This window comes from Acinonyx jubatus, chromosome B1, assembly GCF_027475565.1.
Source record: "Acinonyx jubatus isolate Ajub_Pintada_27869175 chromosome B1, VMU_Ajub_asm_v1.0, whole genome shotgun sequence".
NCBI classification, from domain to species: domain Eukaryota; kingdom Metazoa; phylum Chordata; class Mammalia; order Carnivora; family Felidae; genus Acinonyx; species Acinonyx jubatus.
This window is the reverse complement of record NC_069382.1, coordinates 22,064,664-22,086,482: the sequence shown is the minus strand read 5'-3', so window position 1 is coordinate 22,086,482 and position 21,819 is coordinate 22,064,664. Positions and strand designations below refer to the sequence as shown.

The window sequence follows — 21,819 nt, the reverse complement described above, 5'->3', positions numbered from 1 at the left end:
CTGATGAATGGATAAAGAAGATATACATAGAATGAATATTACTGAGTAATAGAATATTACTCAGAAATTAGAAAGAATGAAATCTTGCCATTTACAACATTGATGGAACTAGAGTATATTATACTAAGCAAAATAAGTCAGAGAAAGATAAATATGATTTCACTTGTGGAACTTAAGAAACAAAACAGGTGAACATAGGGGAAGGAAAGGAAAAGTAAGATAAAAAGAGAGGCAGGCAAACCACAAGAGACTCTTAAGTAGAACAAACTGAGGATTGTTGGAGGAGTGTTGGGTCAGCGAATGGGCCAAATGGGTGATGGGCATCAAGGAGGGCACTTGTTGGGATGAGCCCTGGGCATTATAGCTAAGTGATGAATCACTAAATTCTATTCCTGAAATCATTACTACACTATATGTTAACTAACTTGCATTTTAATAAAATTTAAAAATCAAAAAAAAAAAAAAAAAGAAAACACTTTGTATAGAGAAGTTATTGTAAGCATAAATGCCTAACTGGAGAAGTCAGACATCTTTTGTTTACCAGAAATTGGATAATAGGGTCATGAAAGACTCAAATATTTTACAGTTATTAATCAGTACTTTGATCTAATGGTTTTGAAAATGGAGTGGAAATATTTACTCTGCAGAATTTTCCTTGACTTCCTCCACTCAATTGCATACACATAGGCAGATAATATTCTTTGAGCTTTCACAGTTTGGAGTAGAAGACATTAGAGACCCTGTACAAGATACTAATGCTGGGTTGTACATTTGTAGCAGTAGAAATGAATACAAGGGAACCTTAGTAAAGTTGAACAAATTGAGGAATTTCTAGGCTAAAATTATTTGCCTCTTCATTTTTTAAATCCATTAGTCATTTGGGCAGAATATATAATAAATATATTTCCAGAAATGATGAGTTCCTAAATCTTAACATTAGTCCATGTCAAAAATGTTTTTTTAACCCGGTTAAGAATTTTCTTATAAAAGTTGAAAGCTCCCCTCATTTTCCTAATCTCTGGCTTCTTTCAGTATGGTATGAAAATATTCATCCTGAGCAGACATTAGGTACAGAATTTTGTGTTCATTCTTAAAATGTAAATTTCACTAAATTAAGATGCTGCTGAATTTGTTAGTGTGTTTTATTATAATGTGCATGTTTTCTTTTGTAAAATTTGTAATTGAATAACAGAAAATTTCCGAGTGACACAATACCTGATCTTAATAAATGTTTCTTTAAACAAGGTAATCTATGAAACAGCACATTAGTTAGAAGTCAGGCAGAAAAAAACTATGCACACAAGCACTCGTTGTGAACTGGGGGACAAATCATGGTAAATACAGTCTAATTTTCCGTGATTGCCGATGAAGTTTGTCCCTGTGACTAGAACTAGTACATCTCTTCATGTATAACATGAAATGGCATAACTGATTATGAGAGCCATGTAAATCATATGTGCTAAGAAATTAAAGTCCTGGAACTTAAGAACATTTCGAGTTGAACCTTCAAAATCTCGCCATTGCAGGCAAATACACAAAGAATGGTAATTTTGTGTTGGATAATAAGAATAAGTCCTATCTACCTCTGTGTACAGTTGCAACTTAACGATTCTGGAGCAGAACACATTGTGTTCAGATCCAGAAAAATTAATAGATTTTATCCGCATGTATTTCTACTGTTTCCTTGACAACTACTATAGATGCTGCTATCACCATGGGGATGGTTCTTCTAAATGAAGCAGCAACATCCAAGGGAGATGTTGGAAAAAGACGGAGTAAGTCTGTGTTGCTATTTTTGTAGTTTTGCTTTAGTCTTATGGTTCATTTAAATAAAATGGGAAATGTATAAAATTCCTTAGAAAACAAATTTCTAAAGAAATGTTCTGATTTAAGTGTTTTTGGAGGGCTTTTCTGTTTTGTTTTTGTTTTTTGGGTTTTGTTTTGTTGTTGTTTTACTTTTTTTTTTTTTTTGGATGTGTGTGTACAAATACTTAAAAATATATTTCTTCCAAAATGGGTGTGGGGATTTTCTGTGGAATTGCATATAAAGGAAAGCTGTCACCCTTGTCAGGGCTGCTCGGACCCATGTCTACTGAAGCTGAGTCTCCGCAGTAATGTCCACACTACAGAGTGACATAAAATTCTCTGTTCAGAGTCTTCAGAGACTTTATTGATTAAGGCTGTGTTCCTTTTACCCCAAGAATCAGGCATACATTCAAGGACTCTGTTTTCACATGGGTTTTGTACACTGAAATATAATACCTTTCCATTACCTCCAAACCTCTTTTGATCAACATTTGAAAAAGGAGTGATCTGTTGACAGTGTCTCTTCCAGGGTCTTTGCCTTTCCCGTTGGTATTCCAAGATTTACAACTGTACGGATTTCCAGCATTCTGTTTCTAAGCAAGTTAACTAGGTTTTATCCTTCCTTCCTTCCTTCCTACCTTCCTTCCTTCCTTCCTTCCTTCTTTCATTTATTTTTTTTATCCTTTGGTAGAACTATTCCTTTCAGGGGGTTGTAGAAAAAAAATACATTTTTATGAAGTTAAAGATTTTGGCTAGACAAAGGAAGAACATATGAAAAAAATCTACCCTCAGGAGCATAGGTTAGGAACGAAGAGAGGGCCTTAAATTTCCTGCCACAAACCTTTTTATAGTATTATCAGATCCCTATATAATTTTATGATTAAACCCATAATTAAAATTTTTCCCAATACTCTGCATTTCTGGAAACTTTTTACACCCTGAATTTATTTATAGGTATCCAAGAGACACATAATTTATCTTAGTTTAAAATAAAAATCTAGACTTATTTTCTTCTTGTAAGTATCACCTATGGTGACATGTATATAAATAAATCATCGTGATTTCTAAATAGTTGTCTTAAGTGTTAAAATATTTTGGATGTAATTTACAGTTTAGTCTGTCCTTTGTTTTCCCATGATTTACTATTTTAAAGAAACTACTCAAGACTCTAATGCATAAGTAATGTGCAGAATATAATTTTATGATATATCTATCAAACAATATGATGCTCTTGGAAATGACAGATAATGTTTATGTTATTTATTATATGTCCTGTCTTATTAAAGTAGGTAATGGTAAGAAATACATAAATTTTTAATCTTACAACATCTGTGAAGTTTATAAAATCAGTACTTCCAACTTTCCTCTTGGTAGAAATTTCTCTGCCTATCACTCCAGCCCCAGCACTGTCAAACTATTTATTGCTGTGTAGTTTGAGAGGAAGAGACATGGGAAATATATTTTACAATCATTCCTTTTTGATATGTAATAATACAATGGCTGTGATTGTAATTGCTCAGGTCAGAATGATTGTGTCATAGCATTTTCTCACAAGTCTGTTAACTTGTCTGGGCTGCAGTGGTTCATTCGGTTCGTTACTACCTCCTCACTAGTACTCAGTTCCACTCCCTTCCCTACATATGAGGACTTGACTAATACTATTTTGTTCCACTGCGCAGAATCAAGTAAATATATTGTTTTACTTGATCATGTACTTTGAGCTTCATTGACCGTGGAGCACGACCAAAGTGGCAAAGGGAATAAAAGGGTTTTACTTAGCTTCTAAAAATTAGAAAAAAAAAAAAAAAAAAAAAAAAGAAAGAAAAGAAAGGAAGGATGAAGTGTTTGATAAAAATACCAAACGTGGTGAGGTATAAAAATAAAGCATCACGTAATTAATTATGGGTTTAGTAACATTGTTATAAGCAGGGATGTTTTAACATTGTTACATCTAGGGCCTGGTGTCTGTCATAGTTGGATAGTCCACACATTTTTAAAAAGGTGTTTTTTTCATTTTGAGGTATTCAACCAGATTTTTACTTTATCTTCTGCCAATATTCATTTGAAGTTCAACTGCATGAACTTTGTCTGAAATGAAATGTCACAGAGGCTGCAATTGAATGCTTTTAAGCGCTGATGACTTTCAACAATTTGTACTCAAAACTGATTGATATTCCTGTAGAATTGAATGAAAACTGACAGATTTCTAGACCATTTTTTGACAGTATCATACCTTACCTGCTGCTTGATTTCCAGGATTGTAATTAAACCTGGTCTCAGACCTGCTAGAAGAATACTTTTAAATGTATTTTATCATTATGGAAGTATATAGAACTGCTAACTTTTCCTTGTTCTCCTGTGCCTTAGTATTTCATTTCTTTACTCCTCTTTCTTTTACAATTATTTCAGATTTTCTTCAGTATTTTCTAAGAATTACCTGAAACTAATGAAAGTATGCAAGTATTGTGCAAATGTTTGATTCTTAAGACATGCTTAGATTTTTCTAACTAAGAGCTAACTCCAATTTCTACTTATTTATGGCATAGATTTAAGTCAGTGTCAATTTTTTAAAATGTATTTAAGTTTTTCATAGTTCTAAACATGTCTGCATTTAATTGGCTCAGATTTTTAACAAGTATTTTAATTTTATGAACATATATTTTACTAATAGAAATAAATTTTGTTTAAATACCCAGTATATTTTCATAGGTACTCCCATTGCATATGTTACAGATATTATTGCTCTTTTAGAGTAAAATCTTCCTAACCATAACAGAAAGAAAAGAAAACAAAAAAGTATTTTCCCCCTTGTCACCCTGCCTGGTTTCAAGTGGTAGGGGAAACCTAGACCACAGCGCCTCTTACTGTAATACGGGCCTTCCCTACCTTCGCGAAAACAAGCAACTCTGTGACACCATGACCTACAATGTGGGGGGTGTCCCCACTTGGGCTTTCCAGAATCCACATTACTTTGCTCCTGAAGCCTTTATTCTTAACTTTTTGACCACCAGGATGACTGTTTCTAAGTAATAGGCTCTTACCGAAGCAGTAATCTAGTCAATAACCTAAAGTAACATTTCCTTGTAAATATTGCATGGCGCCTGAACAAAGTAAAATTATAGTTACTTTTCTGATAATGCAAATGTCTATGCTAATATAGCCAATGCTTTATAATGCAGGGGCTGATGATCATGTTTGTGGTTTTCACATATTTTGTCTTGTTTTGATCCCTCTGGGGCATTTTAGTACTCGTAGGAACTCTCTACGAGAAGAAAACCACCAGAAGACTTAGATCAGTCACTTTTGTTGTTTTCATACCCCACATAGTCCATTTTCATTGAGAAGAATGTGGAAAATAATGAATACATTGTATTTTGGATTATCTGGTTTGTTGTGCCTGTATGTGCCATGAACTATTAAAATGTAAGTATACTGTTATTAATGCATTTCAAAAACACGCATTTGGGTTGCATGTGTCTAGACCCTAATAGCATTGTCTGTCTCTTTCTAGTAATTTGCCTAGTGGGATTAGGCCTGGTGGTCTTCTTCTTCAGTTTTCTACTTTCAATATTTCGTTCCAAATACCATGGCTATCCTTACAGGTAATATCATTATATTAATGTGTGTGTTTGTGTTTTTAACTAATAAACAGAATTTCCATGGGTAATACATATTTAAAGGCTAACATAAAGTAGCTAACTCATTTGCCAAGTGACTTTAAACTCAGTTAAGCAAGTTTTTGAGCACCTACCATGTGTTCAGCTTAGACTTTGCAGAGGAGTTATTAGGCACAGGCCCTGTTCCCAGGCAGGGTATAGTTTCATTTTAGAGATGCGTATTACATATGTATTATATATGTACATGTAATAAAATGGGTTTAGCTTTGTGGAATTCATCAGAATTTCTCTCTCTTGTTTTGTCTGTCCATCTGATCATTCACATGCAGATTCTCTGGCTTCCTCAGGTTCATATAGGATACATGTTTCCTTCATTTTATTTCTAGCATCTCTCAGAGCTAACAAAATACAGTGTAGGAAAGCAGTACGAACCCGAAAAGATACTAATTTTACGTTTGACAGGTGTTATTCCTTTCTTAGTCTAGCACATGGACTTATGCTACAGTTACCTTAGTTGTGGTAGATCCTGCTTTGGGTTTTGTTTTTATTGCACTGCATCATTTTCCTTTTGAATAAGCTTTTATTTTTTTCTCAGAAATTTTAATCGGCTCTCTTGTGAATGGTCATGGTAATAAGCAGATGATACACATCACAAGAGCAAGTTTTGCTAAAAGGACTGCAGAGATTACATGCCAAAGATTTGGACAAATCCTGAGCTAAATCCTAAAAACCTGACAGTCCAGGGGAAAAATATCTATTTGTACAACTAGTTCACTGGAGGAAAAAATAAAGGTGATAGCAGAAGCAAGAGTGACAGAGGTAATAAATGAAAGAATGAAAGAGAGAAATAATCCTAAGAAGAGTAGAAATGTAAGATGTTGATAAGGAAGTAAAAGAAATTTCCTCCCACTGAATTGTTGTGTGTGAGAAGCTTGGTCAGTTATGAACATAACCTAGCACCACGTTCTCAAATGGCTTCCATTCCCAGAAGGGCGTGTCTGTGGCACAAGCATTGTAGTACTTGATTTAAAAGAAAAAAAAAAAAAAATCAACTTGCTCTTCTCCACAAAAGCAGTTTGTAAGGAACGAGAGAATGAGATCTAGGACACCATCATCAGAGGAAAAGGAAAACATGCGCAACATTCCCGAAGGCATGTGCTGGTCTGAGAACTTACGGAAAGACATTCGTGGCTATCCGTCTTCGCAGAGAGTGAGGCCCTGCGTTTAGCCCTGAGGACCAAGGGCTCACTTAATGTACTCATTTGTGGCAGACATACACTGAAGTGGGCTTGCAAAAGAATAGAAGAATGCGTTCTCATCCAAGACCAGATCCTTGACTTTGAGATGAACTGCAAGGACAAGTGCACTTTTTTCCTTTAAAACGAGTGAAAAAAACTGCCCACTGCTTGCCTACCGCGGATAATACCTGTCCTGTGGATAAAACTGTTAAGCTCTCCCTCCGTGAAAATGCACATTTGAACATAGCAGCATACACTAATTTAAAAGTCACCTTTAGCCAGGGACGTCAGTTCTAGTTCTCCCTTTTAATTACAATGTCTGAGAATTATAACTTTTGTATCCAAAAAATACCACTGATAGTTTAGAGGTAATTCTGAACACAGTTCTGAATTTTTATTAGTTCCTCACAATTTTGAATTCTGTTTAATCTACAGTCTTTCATTTCTTCTGTACGTAGTCATCTTTACGTGTTTTATTTCTGTTTTGACTTCGATCTTAAACGTCGCAAAATCTTAAACCCTTACACCCTTCATGATATTTTCTCAGTACTTCACGCTGTTATTTTTGTTGATCTTTCTCACTTTTGAAGGGGATAGGATCTGCATGAAATATTTATCCTGTTTCCTTCAGTCTGTCCCACATCTTAGCCTTAGGGGTTTTTTTGTTGTTGTTTTTCTACAGTATCAGTAGGTTTCACACCATCACTAACTCTCCTAGGTTCTCTGTTAGGTTTCAGTAAGCAAACTTCCTGGATTTAAATTCCTGATCTGTTACTGGATGTGTGACCTTGGACAAGTTACTGGACTCTTCTGAACACTGGTTTTCTCATTTGTAAATGGAAAAAAAATGTACATGCTTCATAAGACTCTTGTCAGGATTACATGAGAGAATGCATGTAGATTACTTAACACATTACCAAATACATGGTAAATGCCACATAGTATTAATTACTCAATAACTGTAAGTTGCTAATTATCAGTATTAATTATTCAATAACTAACTTGCTAATTATCATCATTAATTCAGATGTAAATATTTCAAACTCATTTGTATTTAATCTCCTTTCCTAAGCAGGATTTTCTTTACACTGAAGATTAAGTAACTGTTTTATATTTGCATGATTCAGTTGAGTGAAGAACAGATTTTCCCTGAACCTTTTGATGAACTTAATTGGACTCCCTGAGTCCCTTGAAACTACCAGTGAAATATCAAGATTATTAAGAATTTGGTCTCATTACCATCTGAGCCATGGTTCAGAAAGGAAATTTTATTCCAGAAGTAGCAATGAATTCCTTTTGTATATTAAATAAAGATTAACTTTAGGCTTGTCCCATCTTCAAAGAAAAGCAAAGAGCTAGTAGTGATACACGATAGTCTTCAGTAATGGGTAATTTACCATTATTTTTCAGGGACACACTTTGACCTACAAAAAATCAAAAAATTTCCATAAAAGTACTTACGACCCATGTCTCTCGTTTGGTAAAAAACTAAAATGAACCATTCTCTGTTAATTACCACTTCGCTTCCTGTTTATAAAACTCTTTAAAGAGAGAGAGTGGCAGAATGGACAGATAATATTTACAGTCAGAAGAGTGGAGTTCAAGTTTAATGTATATTATAGTGATTGAGAGCTCTAACTCTGCAGTCACACAGATCGGAGTTTGAATCTTAGACCCTCTCTTCACTAACTTTGAGACTTGGAGTTAGTCACTTAAGTTCTTGGTCTTATTTTTCTTCATTTCTAAAATAGTGTTTTAGTTTCTTTATGGGGTTTGGAGACAGGCTCAATTGTTAGGTTTGTGTCACGTTAACGTTAATGCTGCATCATTTGCCAAGATACTTAACTCTGCTGAGCTTCTTTCTTCATTGGTAAACTTGGTAGAACACCTGTCTCAGAATGTTGTGGGGAAAAATTATATAATTCGTAGAGCCTGAAATGTAGGCTTCTCAATAAATATTGCTTCGCCTACGTCTTACCTTTACAATAACTTCAGCTTTTTACCTCATTACATTTGTGTTCAGCATTTTACTTCATTACATTTTTCCCTAAGTATTCATACAGAACTGTTTCGTGTATTCAAGTCATTTTCATTCTGCAATACTGTATGGTATTATAGAGAGAAGTCCTTGAAAATACCTTTTTTGTATCTCCAAAGTGCTGTGCACATAGTAGGTGCTCTTCATATTAGTTGAACGTTGAACTCAAAAACATTTTTTATTTATTCATCATCTAAATGCAATAGGAACCGTTAAGATAGAAAAGTAGTGGGGAAAAAAGAGTGCTGGTTTGCCACATTGCACAACTCCAGAAGATGGAATTCACATCAAATGACACTCCATGGAGTTGTCAGGGTATTCCACACACCTAAAGGGATGTGTGGTGTGTTGAAAGATAATTATTTCAGAAACCAGAGCTATAAAGATACTTATTGCAAACTCAGATTGATTCTTAGCTGGCTGACATCAAATATTAAAAATCTATTATTAATTAAAATTGCGTATAATGGACATAGAAACTATCTTCTATTGTTTTTTTAAAAAAATACTTGTATTTCCTGATGTCCTTGGCTATTTTGAGAGATAATGAGTAACAAAAAATGGATTTACCTTCAGTAATGGAAAATACACAAATAGCTGGAAATGAGAGCTATTCATATGAATTTTGAGAAAAGTATGATACTGAATAAGTACAGCAGGGCCAAAAAATCCCAGGGTACAGTATTATAGCAGTATCACATTACTTTCTATATCTTACATGTGGATCTTTCATCTGTAGAGACCATATTAAATATAGCCTTGAGCCGTACAGATACAAAAATACTATCAAAATGGTGTGGTGATCAGCCCATAATACATGTAACTGCTAAGAATTTCACTGGGATTGTCTTTCTCCTGCTGGGTTCCAGCTTTGAAGAATGACATAAGTGACCCAAGATGTAGAGAGGATTCGGGGAAGAGCTGGAATGCTCTAAAGGCACCATTGTCTGGCCCTTCTCTTGTATAGATAAGGAATACAGTGCTAAATCTTGTAATAATACTGTGCAAATGGAAATTGAATCTTAAGGACTATTTTTTCCATATTGTTGTATTTCATTGTGGTGTATTGGAAAGTGATCTGGACTGAGTGAGAAGATATGATTTGGACCATGGCACTTTAAAACTGTAACCTCAGGCAAGTCTTTTAATCTTCTCTGAGCCTCAGTTTTCCTCATCTTTCAAATAAAGGCCATAATATTTATCTCATGAGTAAGACAAGTTGTAGCAAACTATCGTTTTACAGATGTAAGATAACTTTTAACTGTGAGACCCCACATTGCAGTCGTGGGCTACTGTGCTTAGCGGCTTTACAGACAAGCCCTCAGATACAAAGCTCAAGCAATAGACTCTGACCCATGGAATTAACCATCTAACAAGCAGTATATTTTTAAAATACTCCTATATGTGCATACGCACTCCACTCCAAACAAAATGTAATTTCATTTAGTTACCTGTGTTTTATTACTTTAAGGAGGAAAGCAGAACCAAAACAAATGACAGAAATATACTGAACTCTGCCTAGGACAGATGTAGTCTCAGCCCTTTTTCAACTAACGAAAATGTCAGGATAATAAAATAAAATACAAGTCTCTGAAATATGTACTAAGATTTTTTAATTTTTTAATGTTTATTTATTTTCGAGAGAGAGTGTGTGTGTGTGAGCAGGGAAGGGTCAGAGAGAGAGGGACACACAGAATCCAAAACAGGCTCCAGGCTCTGAGCTGTCAGCACAGAACCCAACACGGGACTCAAACTCACAAATCGTAACATCATGACCTGAGCTGAAGTTGGATGCTCAACCGACTGAGCCACCCAGGCGCCCCTCTGTACTAAGATTTTTAATCAACATTTGGTAATTTCAGCAGTAAATACTAGGAACCTCTACATAAGGCCAAAATAATTTTTGTAGAAATTTGTTTTGTTCCTTGATGTTTTGTACGGCACATTCCAAGCCCTTCAACCTCAGAACACATAGTCTGAGCAGACACACACACACACACACAGATAGCTCTCGAGGGTCAGTTCCGTCTTGAAAGTGCAACTTTCTCCACCATCCAGCAACCCACTGAAAACAGGAAAAGCATAGGGAGCTCCCATGGCCTAGAAGACTTTGTGCTTCTTCACCTTTCCCCCAACCTTAGTCCACACACTAGCTTTATGTTTTACCCCAGAAATAGTATCCACATTCCTGATCATGTCTAATCATTAATAATCATGTTAGACAAACTGTTACTAAGTTTCTCTGTGTTCAGGCCGTGTAGAGAAGTGGCCTTGGCAGTAGATTTGACCCCTGGTGCCCTGTGCGACCATAGATATAGAAAGGTTTCCATACTCAAAGATCTCTTCCCTTCTCCTAATAAAGTCCTGAGTTTCCTTAGGCCTTGTCTTAGATCGTTTCCTTCAGACTTGAAACTTTTTCTGGGTTCAGTAATTTATTATTACAAAGCAAAGAAGCAGGTTAAAGAGGCCTCGCTAACAGCCATAATGTACTTCTCCCTTGCAGTCCCTTAGAACATTTAATAGAGAGTAAAGGTTAAAAAAAATCTCAAGAATAGGAATCATTGAGTTCCACCAACTACAAGGCCAAACAGGAGTGAAAAATCAAGTAGTGGGCCATCCATGCTGTCTGGAAAGAAGCAAGGCTTTCCCTGTCTTCTATACTTTTTTTTTTTTTTCAAAACCAAAATGAAGTGTGAGCAACTGCTGATTGAACACATGAATGATTTCTGTACGACAGAGTGTCTTGTAATCAGGTCTCCCTGACCTAGTTTGAGAATAGGCAGTAAGTATAGTACAGAAGAAAATTGTGTCCACCCGAAGAGCTCAGAGAACTTAACAAGCTCCCAGTTGGACAGAATTCATTCATTTAAGAGCATTGTGTACATGCTGGGTTTTTTTCAACACCAACAAAAGACAGTTTAAGGTAAGTAAAAACAAAATGCACGCCACTGTTTCATCCCTATTTAAATATTTCACAGGAAGAAAAAAGGAATAAACATGCTGTGCATATAATCAGTGTCTCCAGTGACCAAAACCAGAGGTCTCTTCTCGTTCTACAACCCGCATAATCATTCTAGCACTTTGGTTGACCAGCTCCTCTTTGAAACGTTTTACCTTGGATTTTGTAACATGATACTTTTACACCTTCCTTTTTCCTTCCCAGTTATTTCCCACTTCCATATGCAAGTCAGATCCTGACCACCTTTCTCCTGAGATCTAGAACCAGACCTGAATACCACATTACCACCTCACCCCCCACACGGCTAAAGGGCAGCCCCCTCTGTGCTCCAAACCTATTTTCTGCTCTTCTCCCCATTTTCCCTAAGACGATGTTCTTCTCACAGTCCTAGAGGAGTCACTCGTCTGGGCCTCCATCACTTTCTGTTCCCACTGCTGCCCTCTGGATACATGTGGGCCTTTTTCAGACTATCCCCTAAGCTTATCTCCCAATGTATAGTCATTATCTTCCATAAGCAATCACTTATTCTAGAGTAATACAGAATTAATTTAAGATATGCACAGATTATGTTGCTTTATCAAAATCCATTAATGGATAATAACAAGAAAGAGGGAAAAAGCTAATACATATTCCTTTACATGATCTAGATAAGCAAAAAGGAAAAAAAAACATGAAATTTTTCATAATCAACACCTAGGTTATCGATGTCAATTCTTTGGCTTGTTAATCTTTTGAACCTAAGAAGGGATTATACCATACATATTTTACAAGCTACTTTATCCCTCTCATATACATCGTGAATAGATTTTAGTGCCATTAAGTATTCTACAATATGATTTTACTAGCGACATAATAACTCCATTGTATCCATCACCTTAAATTCTTTCAAGTTTGATTCCGTCTGTGTTCTCTATTTCTTCTTATAACACACACAGCCTTCATCATACCCTATGACGTAGTAGTAGACGAGTCAGCACCTATTGCCTGTGACCACATCTGGCCGCCTGGCCATTTTTGTGTGCCACGTCAACTAGGAAGTGTGTTTACAGTTCTAAGTTAAGGGGGGGGGGGGGGGGAGATATCTTGTGATGTGTGAAAATTATTTAAAATTCAAATTTCAGTATCCGTCGAGTTTTATCAGTACACAGCCAGATTCATTTGTTTCTGTATCGTCTATGGGCTGTATTTGCACTACAACAGCTTAGTTGAGTGGTTTCAACAGAGACTTCTAGCCCACAGTGTGTATTCACTTTCTGGGCCTTTTACAAAAAGTGTACGGACTCCTCATTTAGACATACTGAATACAACACAATGTTATTGTCATTCTTTGGCACATTTCTGCATTCAGCCCCTTTAGCCTAAGCCACTATCGCTTCATTTAACTTATTCTCAAAGTCAGAGTTTTGCCTTATATGCTTGTTTTTCAATTCCTCTAACACTTTGACTTGCCATCATATCAAGTATATCACTGTGCTATACTTAATTTTGTCTGGGTCTTACTTTCCTCTGGAAGAGAAATATAATGGCCATGACCTTTAGTCATTACATGTGTTACGACCACCCTTCTATACGTGATATTCTCGTATGCGATAGGTGGTCAATAAGTCTTTGCAGAATACTGATTGAGATGGACAATGTTTGGCCCAAATTTGAGAAAATAACTATCATTTTAAACAATGTTGCTCTAGAAAAACTTATTTTGAATTTCAGATAATAACCTTGCTACCAACTTTTAGAACCTTGGTTCTCAGCAAGTCAAGGACTACATTTTTATGTAAATAAAATGTGTGCTAGTGTGAGGGAGTAATTAGGAAAGAGCCGGACCTGGAAGGTGTTTTGAGATTTCCATCCCACCCCTTCTTTGTATACACAGTCTCCTCTGCATCAGTGATGTGCTCTAAACAATAATCAAGTTACACAGACTAGAAGGGAATAGTTGCGCCCATTTAAGCTAGAAAAAGGGAGAGTTTCTGGGACCTAACTGTGCTGGTTCTACCCGGCTCTCTAATCCTCCTGTGTAGAACTCACCAGCCTGGCCTCCAACTTCTACTACTACTTGAGTTCGTTGACCATACATACAGTCACTTCAAAGCCAGTCACAGTAGTCCGTGTCTGTCACACACGTGCCGACTACCATGAACTGTGAGGAAAACCATTCATGACAGGGTGGAGGAGAGTCTAGACAGAAGTTGCTGGTGGCACCCAAGGCAGCTGCTCCCTCTCTGAGGAAAGCAGCCACAGCCCTGAAAAATACATTTCAAATAAGAGGAGGCTACTCTGGTTTGCTATTCAACAGTTTTCGTATTACACAAGTATTTAATACCTTTTTACAGTAAGCATTATTGGAAAGATAATATCCAAGCATTATTAGAAACATAAATATATGACAACTGTTATGCCCTAAAATGACTAGACAGGTAAATGAAAAGAAAAAAAAAAATCTTGTCAGAACTTGATGTGTAAGACTGAGGGACAAGTCCCGAGTGGTGAAATCCGTATGAAACATTCATACTGGAATATACGTTGGCTATTTAATATTAATATTCATGTTAATATTGAATGATTACCTAGAGAATAACAGTGTACCCTTCTCTAAGAAGCATTTTAAGCAAACAGTTTTGACAGGCTTCAAGCCGTCCAATCTTCAAACACTTGTAAACTTAAAATGGTTTTTATGAAAAGGATTTTAACCATAAAAGAACAGGAAGTACTCTGTTAAACTTATCCTTCATTGTAGAACAATAGTATCAGTTCAAGATAAAATATATATTTGTCATTGCACAAAAGAATAAAAACAAAGGATTGTTTTAACAGCTTTTTAGAAGAAATAAGTATTTTAGTTTGGGAAAAATCCCTAGCATGAACCAATAATGTGGTAACTAAGGATTCTTAGTTTATTGTAATATTAAGAAGATACAGAGATCCTTTTATTTTGTAAATTTAACATCTAAAAATGATAGAATCTTTTTTGCTTTTCCAGCTCCCAAAAGTTAGGAAGTATAAAATGATCACAGGGGTCATACTACTGTTTTTGCTCTTACGGTAAAGTATTTTTAGCGGTGATAAAAGGTGATCTTTAGTGCACCACACCTTGAAATGTTCAGACCATGTTTAGAAAACAAAAACCAACACCCTACGAATCCTCAGTTTTGTTAAAGTTATAATTTTTTCAACTTTACATTTTAAATTGTTTATGATCAAGTTTTCTTTTTATCATTAACCCTCCTTCTTCAGTTAGCTTTAATCTTTAGGGGAAGCTTAAAATGCATGACGGAAAATGCCAGAGTTCCTCTCCAAAGGCCACATCCACGTGCATTGCCATCAGTGTTAAGGATTGTGTGGCCTGAACGGCAGCCGCTGCTGAATGCGCCGGGGACGTTTCCTGCGGACATTCTTGTTCTCAGAGGGGGTTAGCCTTGCGGTACCTCAGCCAGAACTTGCTAGTTTGAAAACAGAAGCAAGGTCTTGTTGCATCTAGGTATCAGCACATGATTTCCACCCTTTACTAATTCCTCAGAGACAGATATACAGAGTAATTGTTTTAGTTTGCATAGCATGTTTACTTTGTAATTTACATGATATAACATTTTAAGTATTTACTGCAGATTTTATGTAAGGTTTTATTTTTTTTAATAGTGTTTACTTTGAGCACATAGTGTCACTAGGTTTGTAAAGTACAAGCTCTAGAAAGAACTCTGGAGATCATCCAAACAAACGTTCTTCTCACTAATGAGGAAACCGAGGTTCAGAAAGACCAAGAAATATATGACGAGGATATTATAAACATCCAAATATTAAACTTACTAAGCTTAGTTTTCCAGCTACATGGCTTTTCAGCTACAGCAACCGTTAACTTCATTTTCGTTTTAATGTTTAGTTAAAACGTGGTTTGTCTCTGGTTGTCCTCCAAAGTTTTGTTGTCAAGACAAAAAAACCACCACGTGTTAGAAAAAGGTACAAATCTCAGACAAAGTCAATGTTGTTTAAACTGACTTACATTCTACAAGTTCTATTTCTGTTCATAGATTAAAACTTTGCTTAGGGAAGTTAAAAACAGCGATCTTCTGCTTTCATTTCTGTATGGACAAGCATCCATTTGTGTTTCCTCAGAATCTGATGACACCATTTACATGTACGTTCTTTTTGGTTCAATATACCAGTTATATATTTCATTTAAAAGAGATCAAGTGTTCAGTTATTTTGTGTAAGTGAATGAATTGCGGATTCAAGAGAAAAAAGAATTTTGTTTTAATCCATCCACAGTTTTCATTCTAACTTTTACTTACATTGCCAGTTTAAATGCTGATTTAACTATGCTCTAACCAGCAATGAGAGCAGTTCATAGAAATAGGGTATTTTACCCAAACTTAAACACCACTAGTTCAAGTTCTTATCAGCATCTCTCCCACCCCTGCCTCTTCTCCCCACAAGCGTGACCCCATTTCAGGAACTAGTTCAGAGAAAATGCCCCGATAAGAAAGGAAAATGAGGTGAATTAATTATAATTATGACATTTTATATTACATTTACATGTAGTAATTTAGAATGAATAAAAAGCATATTGTGTTTCCTTATTTTCAGCATATAATTTTCTTTCTTTTTCAGCTTTTTAATTAAATGAAGCCAAGTGGGATTTGCATAAAGTGAATGTTTACCATGAAGATAAAGTGTTCCTGAGATATATTTTGAATTCTTGAGTTCATTTCCACATTGTGATAATCTAGCTTATTCTTGTGTAATTTTTTTTAAATGTGAGTTTTCCTGGTAAATTTAAGTTACGGAAGTAGATGGTTCAATTTCATATTAGCACTGGAAAGAACAAAGGAGACGTTGAAATGTTTTCGAGCATATTATAGTCAGCGTATGCCTTAGGACTGAAATAAATGACAATGTAATTATCAATTCATGTGTTAGAACTGTTCACTCATTAGTAAGGAAAACCACAATGTTAGTAAGAGGAAACTATGAAATATATGTTAAAGAATCCTTAAGGTTGTACAGAGATAAGGTGTATGCATGAAAATGTCACAGTGAAACTCTACTCTTTGTCACTTCAGTATAAAGGATACGTGTATGATTACAAATAATGTTTTGTTCTTATTAATCATAATTAGATAAAGAGGGAGCTGGATGAATAGTGCCTGTAACTGGAAGCCTAACCTGGGAAGTGGAGGTTTTTTCCTAAGATACAAATTTTAAAGCAAACAGGACCAAATCAACAAGCTTGAAGGCATCAGATGAGGGAAGCCTCCCGCCCAAACTAGACATTAATTCCTCTCTGACTTTAGAGCTGTCAGACGTCAGAGCAGTCCTTCTCTCATTTCACTTCCGGGACGAGTTCTCAGAGCTGACTGGTTGCTGAAATGCTACCGTTTTAAAATTTAGATGTTAAGTTGAAACCCTCTTTAGTTTTAAATACATCTTCAGCTAGAGCACTGTGATAGACTCACTGAGAATTCTTTCTGTAGGGGTGGGGCGCAACGGGCTTCCCTAGCCTTCTCTGCTTTTCCCAAGACATGGAAACTTCCCAGCAGTGTGGATGAACCTGGAATCAGAGAAGTCTGGTTATGTACCTGCTGGGCCCCAGAGTTTGGGGGAATTAGTCATACTTTTTCTCTGTCTTCCCTCTTTGGAAAGTGTAAAATGAAACCAAAATTAGACTATAAAAAAAGGAAAAATCCAGGAATCCAGACTTAGAACTACAAAACTAACCCAGTGTGGCCATTTTCCCTATGTTCCATGGTAAAAGTTTGCAATTACAACTTGGTTCCCTGAATCCAGATAGCTAGAGAGCAGTCATCCTGTACATGGGTGACTCAGTGAAGCTTTCTATTATGTTTGTATGTCCTCTTTTAATTTATAAAGCGCTTTGGTAGATTTTTTTTTTTTTTTCTTTACAACAACCCTGTAAAGTAGACAGGAATATAAATTTTGTCTGACTTACAAAAGCACTAGAAGCTGAAAGCTGCAAAGAATAGAAAAACAGAGCCTGTAACCGGGCTTTCAAACTTTCAAACCTGAATTTTTATTTTCTGTGGTGCTAAACAGTTGAGAAACACAATCAGCTCAATCAACTTTCTTCTTTTTTTTTTTTTTTTTAAGATTTTGTCATCTAATTTTCATTAAGATCCAAATAATAGACCATGGAGAACTTTGTTGGTTAGGAGTTTCAGGCACACAGTTTCAAACAGGGACCAGGTGTACATCCACTGAATTTACTTATTTTGTACCTTTATGAAATTAATAAAGAATGGGAAATATCAAAGCCTATAGGGGCATATGAAGCTAAATTCCAGGGCAGTATGTGTGCTAGCAGGAAGCTGTCTTGTCAAAACATGATATGCAGTGAAAATTGCATAGTAATTCAGAACTATATTCACCTTACTACATATTCCCAAATCTGTTATTAAAAAGCACATTAGGTCCCCTAGTTCCTGTTCAAAGATTGATAGGTTTAGTACTGAAATGTCACTTATGGAAAAGCATTAAATGATCATGATCATTTATTTAATGCCTATCCCTACGTAGCACTTGACATGTACATGTAACTCCATTGAGTATTTTTACAGTTTCTAAGATTCTTTGAGAAAAGACATGCAATTGAAGTTTGAGACCAGATTTTACATGTAAACATATCTTTATTATAATTACGTTGGTCTGTCCCCTTAAGGCTGAGAGTTCTTATTAAACAACATACATCTAGTCTCTATAAAGCTTAACATAGTGTTCAGTCGTGACCAAAGTCAGACAATGGCCCAGGTAAGGGAACTTCCCTATCCCAGATTAGTAAAAGTTTTCTAGCCTATATTATGTAATTTCCTCTCAACATTAATTTTATGTCAACTATAAAGACAATTTTTTTTTTTTTAGCATTTTATAGCTTACAAAGTTGTTGCTTTTCTAGACTGTTGTTGCATTAGGGAAGTGATTCTAGAAGGAAATAAACTGCCTCAAGACAAGTTGTTACTGGAAAGTGCTACAGGCAGAAACTACAAAGAGTGGTTCAAATGGAGTTTGCTTTCAGAAGTTTGCATGTGGAAAACCACACATGTGATATACGCTACCTTTACCTTTGCCAAACAATTCACATTGAAAAATTAATTTGTATCTACTATGCTATATCCTCCAGCGTCACTTTTCAACCCTATTTGCTGTTTTGAAGACTCCCTTAAAAACTGGTATGTTTCACCGTCTCCAGTTAGAATAAAAAGAATGGCTTTCCTACTTAGAATAAAAAAATCTTAACATAAAGTTCCATCTAAAGGAGTTTAATTTCTAACATCTGATGAATAAAATGTTGCATTTTGCTCAGCTGACTGTTCCTTTCATCAAATATTTCACATGAGTAAGCCTAGGAGTGTTGTGTGTATACTGTAATTTTCTTTTGCGTATACAGTAATATCCCTTGTCAATTAGCAATCCAACAAGCATGGTGATTTAGGGAGATTAGATCTTGTAACCATAGAGCTTGACAAGTACTCCCTTTCTTGCAATTAGGAGAATCTCCCTAAAGGTATGTGAACAGAGTAGTTATTTCTAAACAAGGCATATTATTTTGAGATGAAACACAGTAAACACTGCATTTTAAAAGTACTGGTAACAAAGGCAAACACATTAACTAGAGCATCGAGGAACAGAACAGTTGAGTGGACTTTAGGAGACAGTGTTCCTCAGAGCTCATTAACCATTCGGTTTAAAATATTAAAACAAGAGGTTTTTCATATTCTAGCAAGAAGCTGTACTGGGTCAAACCAATCATTTATCTAATAGAATTTTTCTAAGAGTGGGAAAAGGGGGACCATAGTAGTCACACTAAAATGGTACAAGTATGTTCATGTTAGCCTCTAAATTCCTTTATTTAATTCATGACCGTATGTCATTTATGAATCTTTCCATACTCCTTTTGTTATCTACTTATGTCTGAAATATATATATGCTGTGTTTTTATCATATAACAGTCTTACATATATACAAAGTTTTAATAAAGTATCACACATTCGGACTATAATAGGAAAATCAGGTCACTTGTTGGTACGTGTAATTCCATTAAAAATGATGCATACATATAGGCAATGAAAATGGCAAGATGAAAAACTCTAAGGACTCATGCACTCCACAGAAACACTAGGAAAACTGGCAGTGTCCCTCAATATTGCTTGAAGTCTGAAAGATAGTGAAAAGTTGACAGCAACCCTATGAATGCTTAAACAAAATATGACTGAAACTCAGATAGTTTAATGGCATTTTAATCTTAGTCTCCCCAGTCAGCAGTGGTCTTAAAAAATGGCAGCCTGTGTACCTGACTGTAGAGGAGGCAGAATGCTCCTGTTCCTAAGGAATAGTGTTTTGACCTGAGGATTACTGGGAGAATTCAGGCAAGGGGTTTGTCTTTGTTTGACCTAACTCAAATTCCTCAGGGTAGAAAAGTGGCTACTAGGGTGTTTCTCTGAAATAATGAAATGAATTTTTGCCTCAGGCAGGAGCATGGTAACAGTTGTGACAGACATAGACACAGGACTGAATGCCTGAATGAAAGGAAGAGCTGGAGAGTGAATTACTTTGGGGAATAAAGGCTTTTGAGAAGCTGCCACATGCCAAAGCCCAGATCAGGATGCATCCTCAGAAAAGATCTGAGAAGACGCTAAGCTTTTGCCTCTTGCTGATGTTTACACCCAGCCCAAGCAAGACATGAAGCTAGAGCACAGTTGTAAGCTCCCTGGAGAAGTGCTCAAGGTGCCCCAACAGAGTCAGTCTGCAAAAGCCCAGGGGACTAGTTTCTTGTTTCTTTTTCTCTCTTTTGTCTGCAGGCACTTAAGGACACCTCTGTCAAACCACTAGCTGACCACTAAACCAATGAAACACAAACTTCGCAGACCACAAATGACAACATAATTTTACAAAAACAGTTTTGAAAATTCACTAAATAGCTACAAAACTCACAGCAAGCCACAAAACCTAGTTGTGGAGAGGGAGCAGAATCCAATTTCTAGAGTTGCTTCATTACAGTATGTAGAATGACCAGTGTAGAAAACATACAAGGTATAAATTATACCCATACACAGGAAAGAAGTTAACAGACACTGTCCTTAAAGCAGCAATTCAACTTCCTAAAGACTTTACCTAAAGTCGGTAATGTACTCAAAGAGCTAAAGGAAACCAGATGAACAAGGTATCACCAAGTAGAGAATATAAATGAAGAAATAAAAATTATAAATGGAGTCAAATACAAATTCTAAAAGTGGAAAAACCGTAAGTGAATTGAAGAAGTCCCTAGAGCAACTCAACAGGACACACAAAATCAGACACAGGGCATGAGATGTAATTTGGCAATAACCTCATAAAAACAAATGGATAGAACTGTACCTGAGCAGTTCTTATACACTATCAAATGTAAGCTGCTATTAATTCCAACTAGATTGTTATAAATTTAATATAAACCACAAAGTAGTAAAGGAAGAATTGAGTAACTATATATATAACACATGTCGAAAACAAGTTGTAGAATGACAGAATTCCTTATGAGTAATTAAATATAAATGCATTTAGCATTCCACCTAAAGGAAAGATTTGTCAAAAGGATTTTTAAAGTATGATATAACTATATAAAATTACATACCAAAGGAAATCTCAAATCAATACCCTTACTTTACACCTTAAGGAACTAGAAAAAGAAAAGCATTCTAAACCCAAAGGTAGCAGAATGAAGGCAATGATAAAGATTAGAGGAGACCTAAACAAGCTAGAGATACAATAGAGAAACAATAGAAAAAGTCAATCAAGAGACACCTGGGTGGTTCAGTCAGTTAAGCAACCGACTTCAGCTCAGATTATGATCTTGTGGTTCATGAGTTCAAGCCCTGCATCGGGCTGTGTGCTGACAGCTCAGAGCCTGGAGCCTGCTTCGGATTCTGTGTCACCCTCTCTCCACTCCTCCCCTACTCACACTCCCTCTCACTCTCTCAAAAAAATATATAAACATTAAAAAAATTTTTTTAAGAAAAAAAAAAGTCAATTAAACCACAACTTGGTTTCTTGAACAAAATTGACAAACCTTTAGCTAGACTAAGAAAAACAAAAATAGTTTTCAAGCTTCTAAAATTAGAAAGTAAGAACATTAACACCTATCCTACAGAAGTAAAAAGGAAGATCAAAAAGTTCTGT

General features: G+C 35.8%; 1 protein-coding gene across 4 annotated transcripts in view; it reads left to right on the top strand.

The window, feature by feature from the left end:
• TUSC3 (tumor suppressor candidate 3) overlaps nucleotides 1-18,965 on the top strand; it is a 265,043-nt gene extending 246,078 nt beyond the window's left edge. For 2 of the 4 annotated variants that reach the window (XM_053216357.1, XM_027077256.2), the window contains 3 exons: nucleotides 1,701-1,775; nucleotides 5,318-5,408; nucleotides 16,264-18,965. In XM_053216357.1, the coding sequence (XP_053072332.1) occupies nucleotides 1,701-1,775; nucleotides 5,318-5,408; nucleotides 16,264-16,279 (182 nt within the window). In that variant the 3' untranslated portion in view covers nucleotides 16,280-18,965. Of the gene's footprint in view, nucleotides 1-1,700; nucleotides 1,776-5,317; nucleotides 5,409-9,773; nucleotides 9,835-16,263 lie in introns of all 4 variants that reach the window. The other 2 variants (XM_027077258.2, XM_027077260.2) reach the window with 2 other exon arrangements.
• The last annotated feature ends 2,854 nt before the right edge of the window (nucleotides 18,966-21,819 follow it).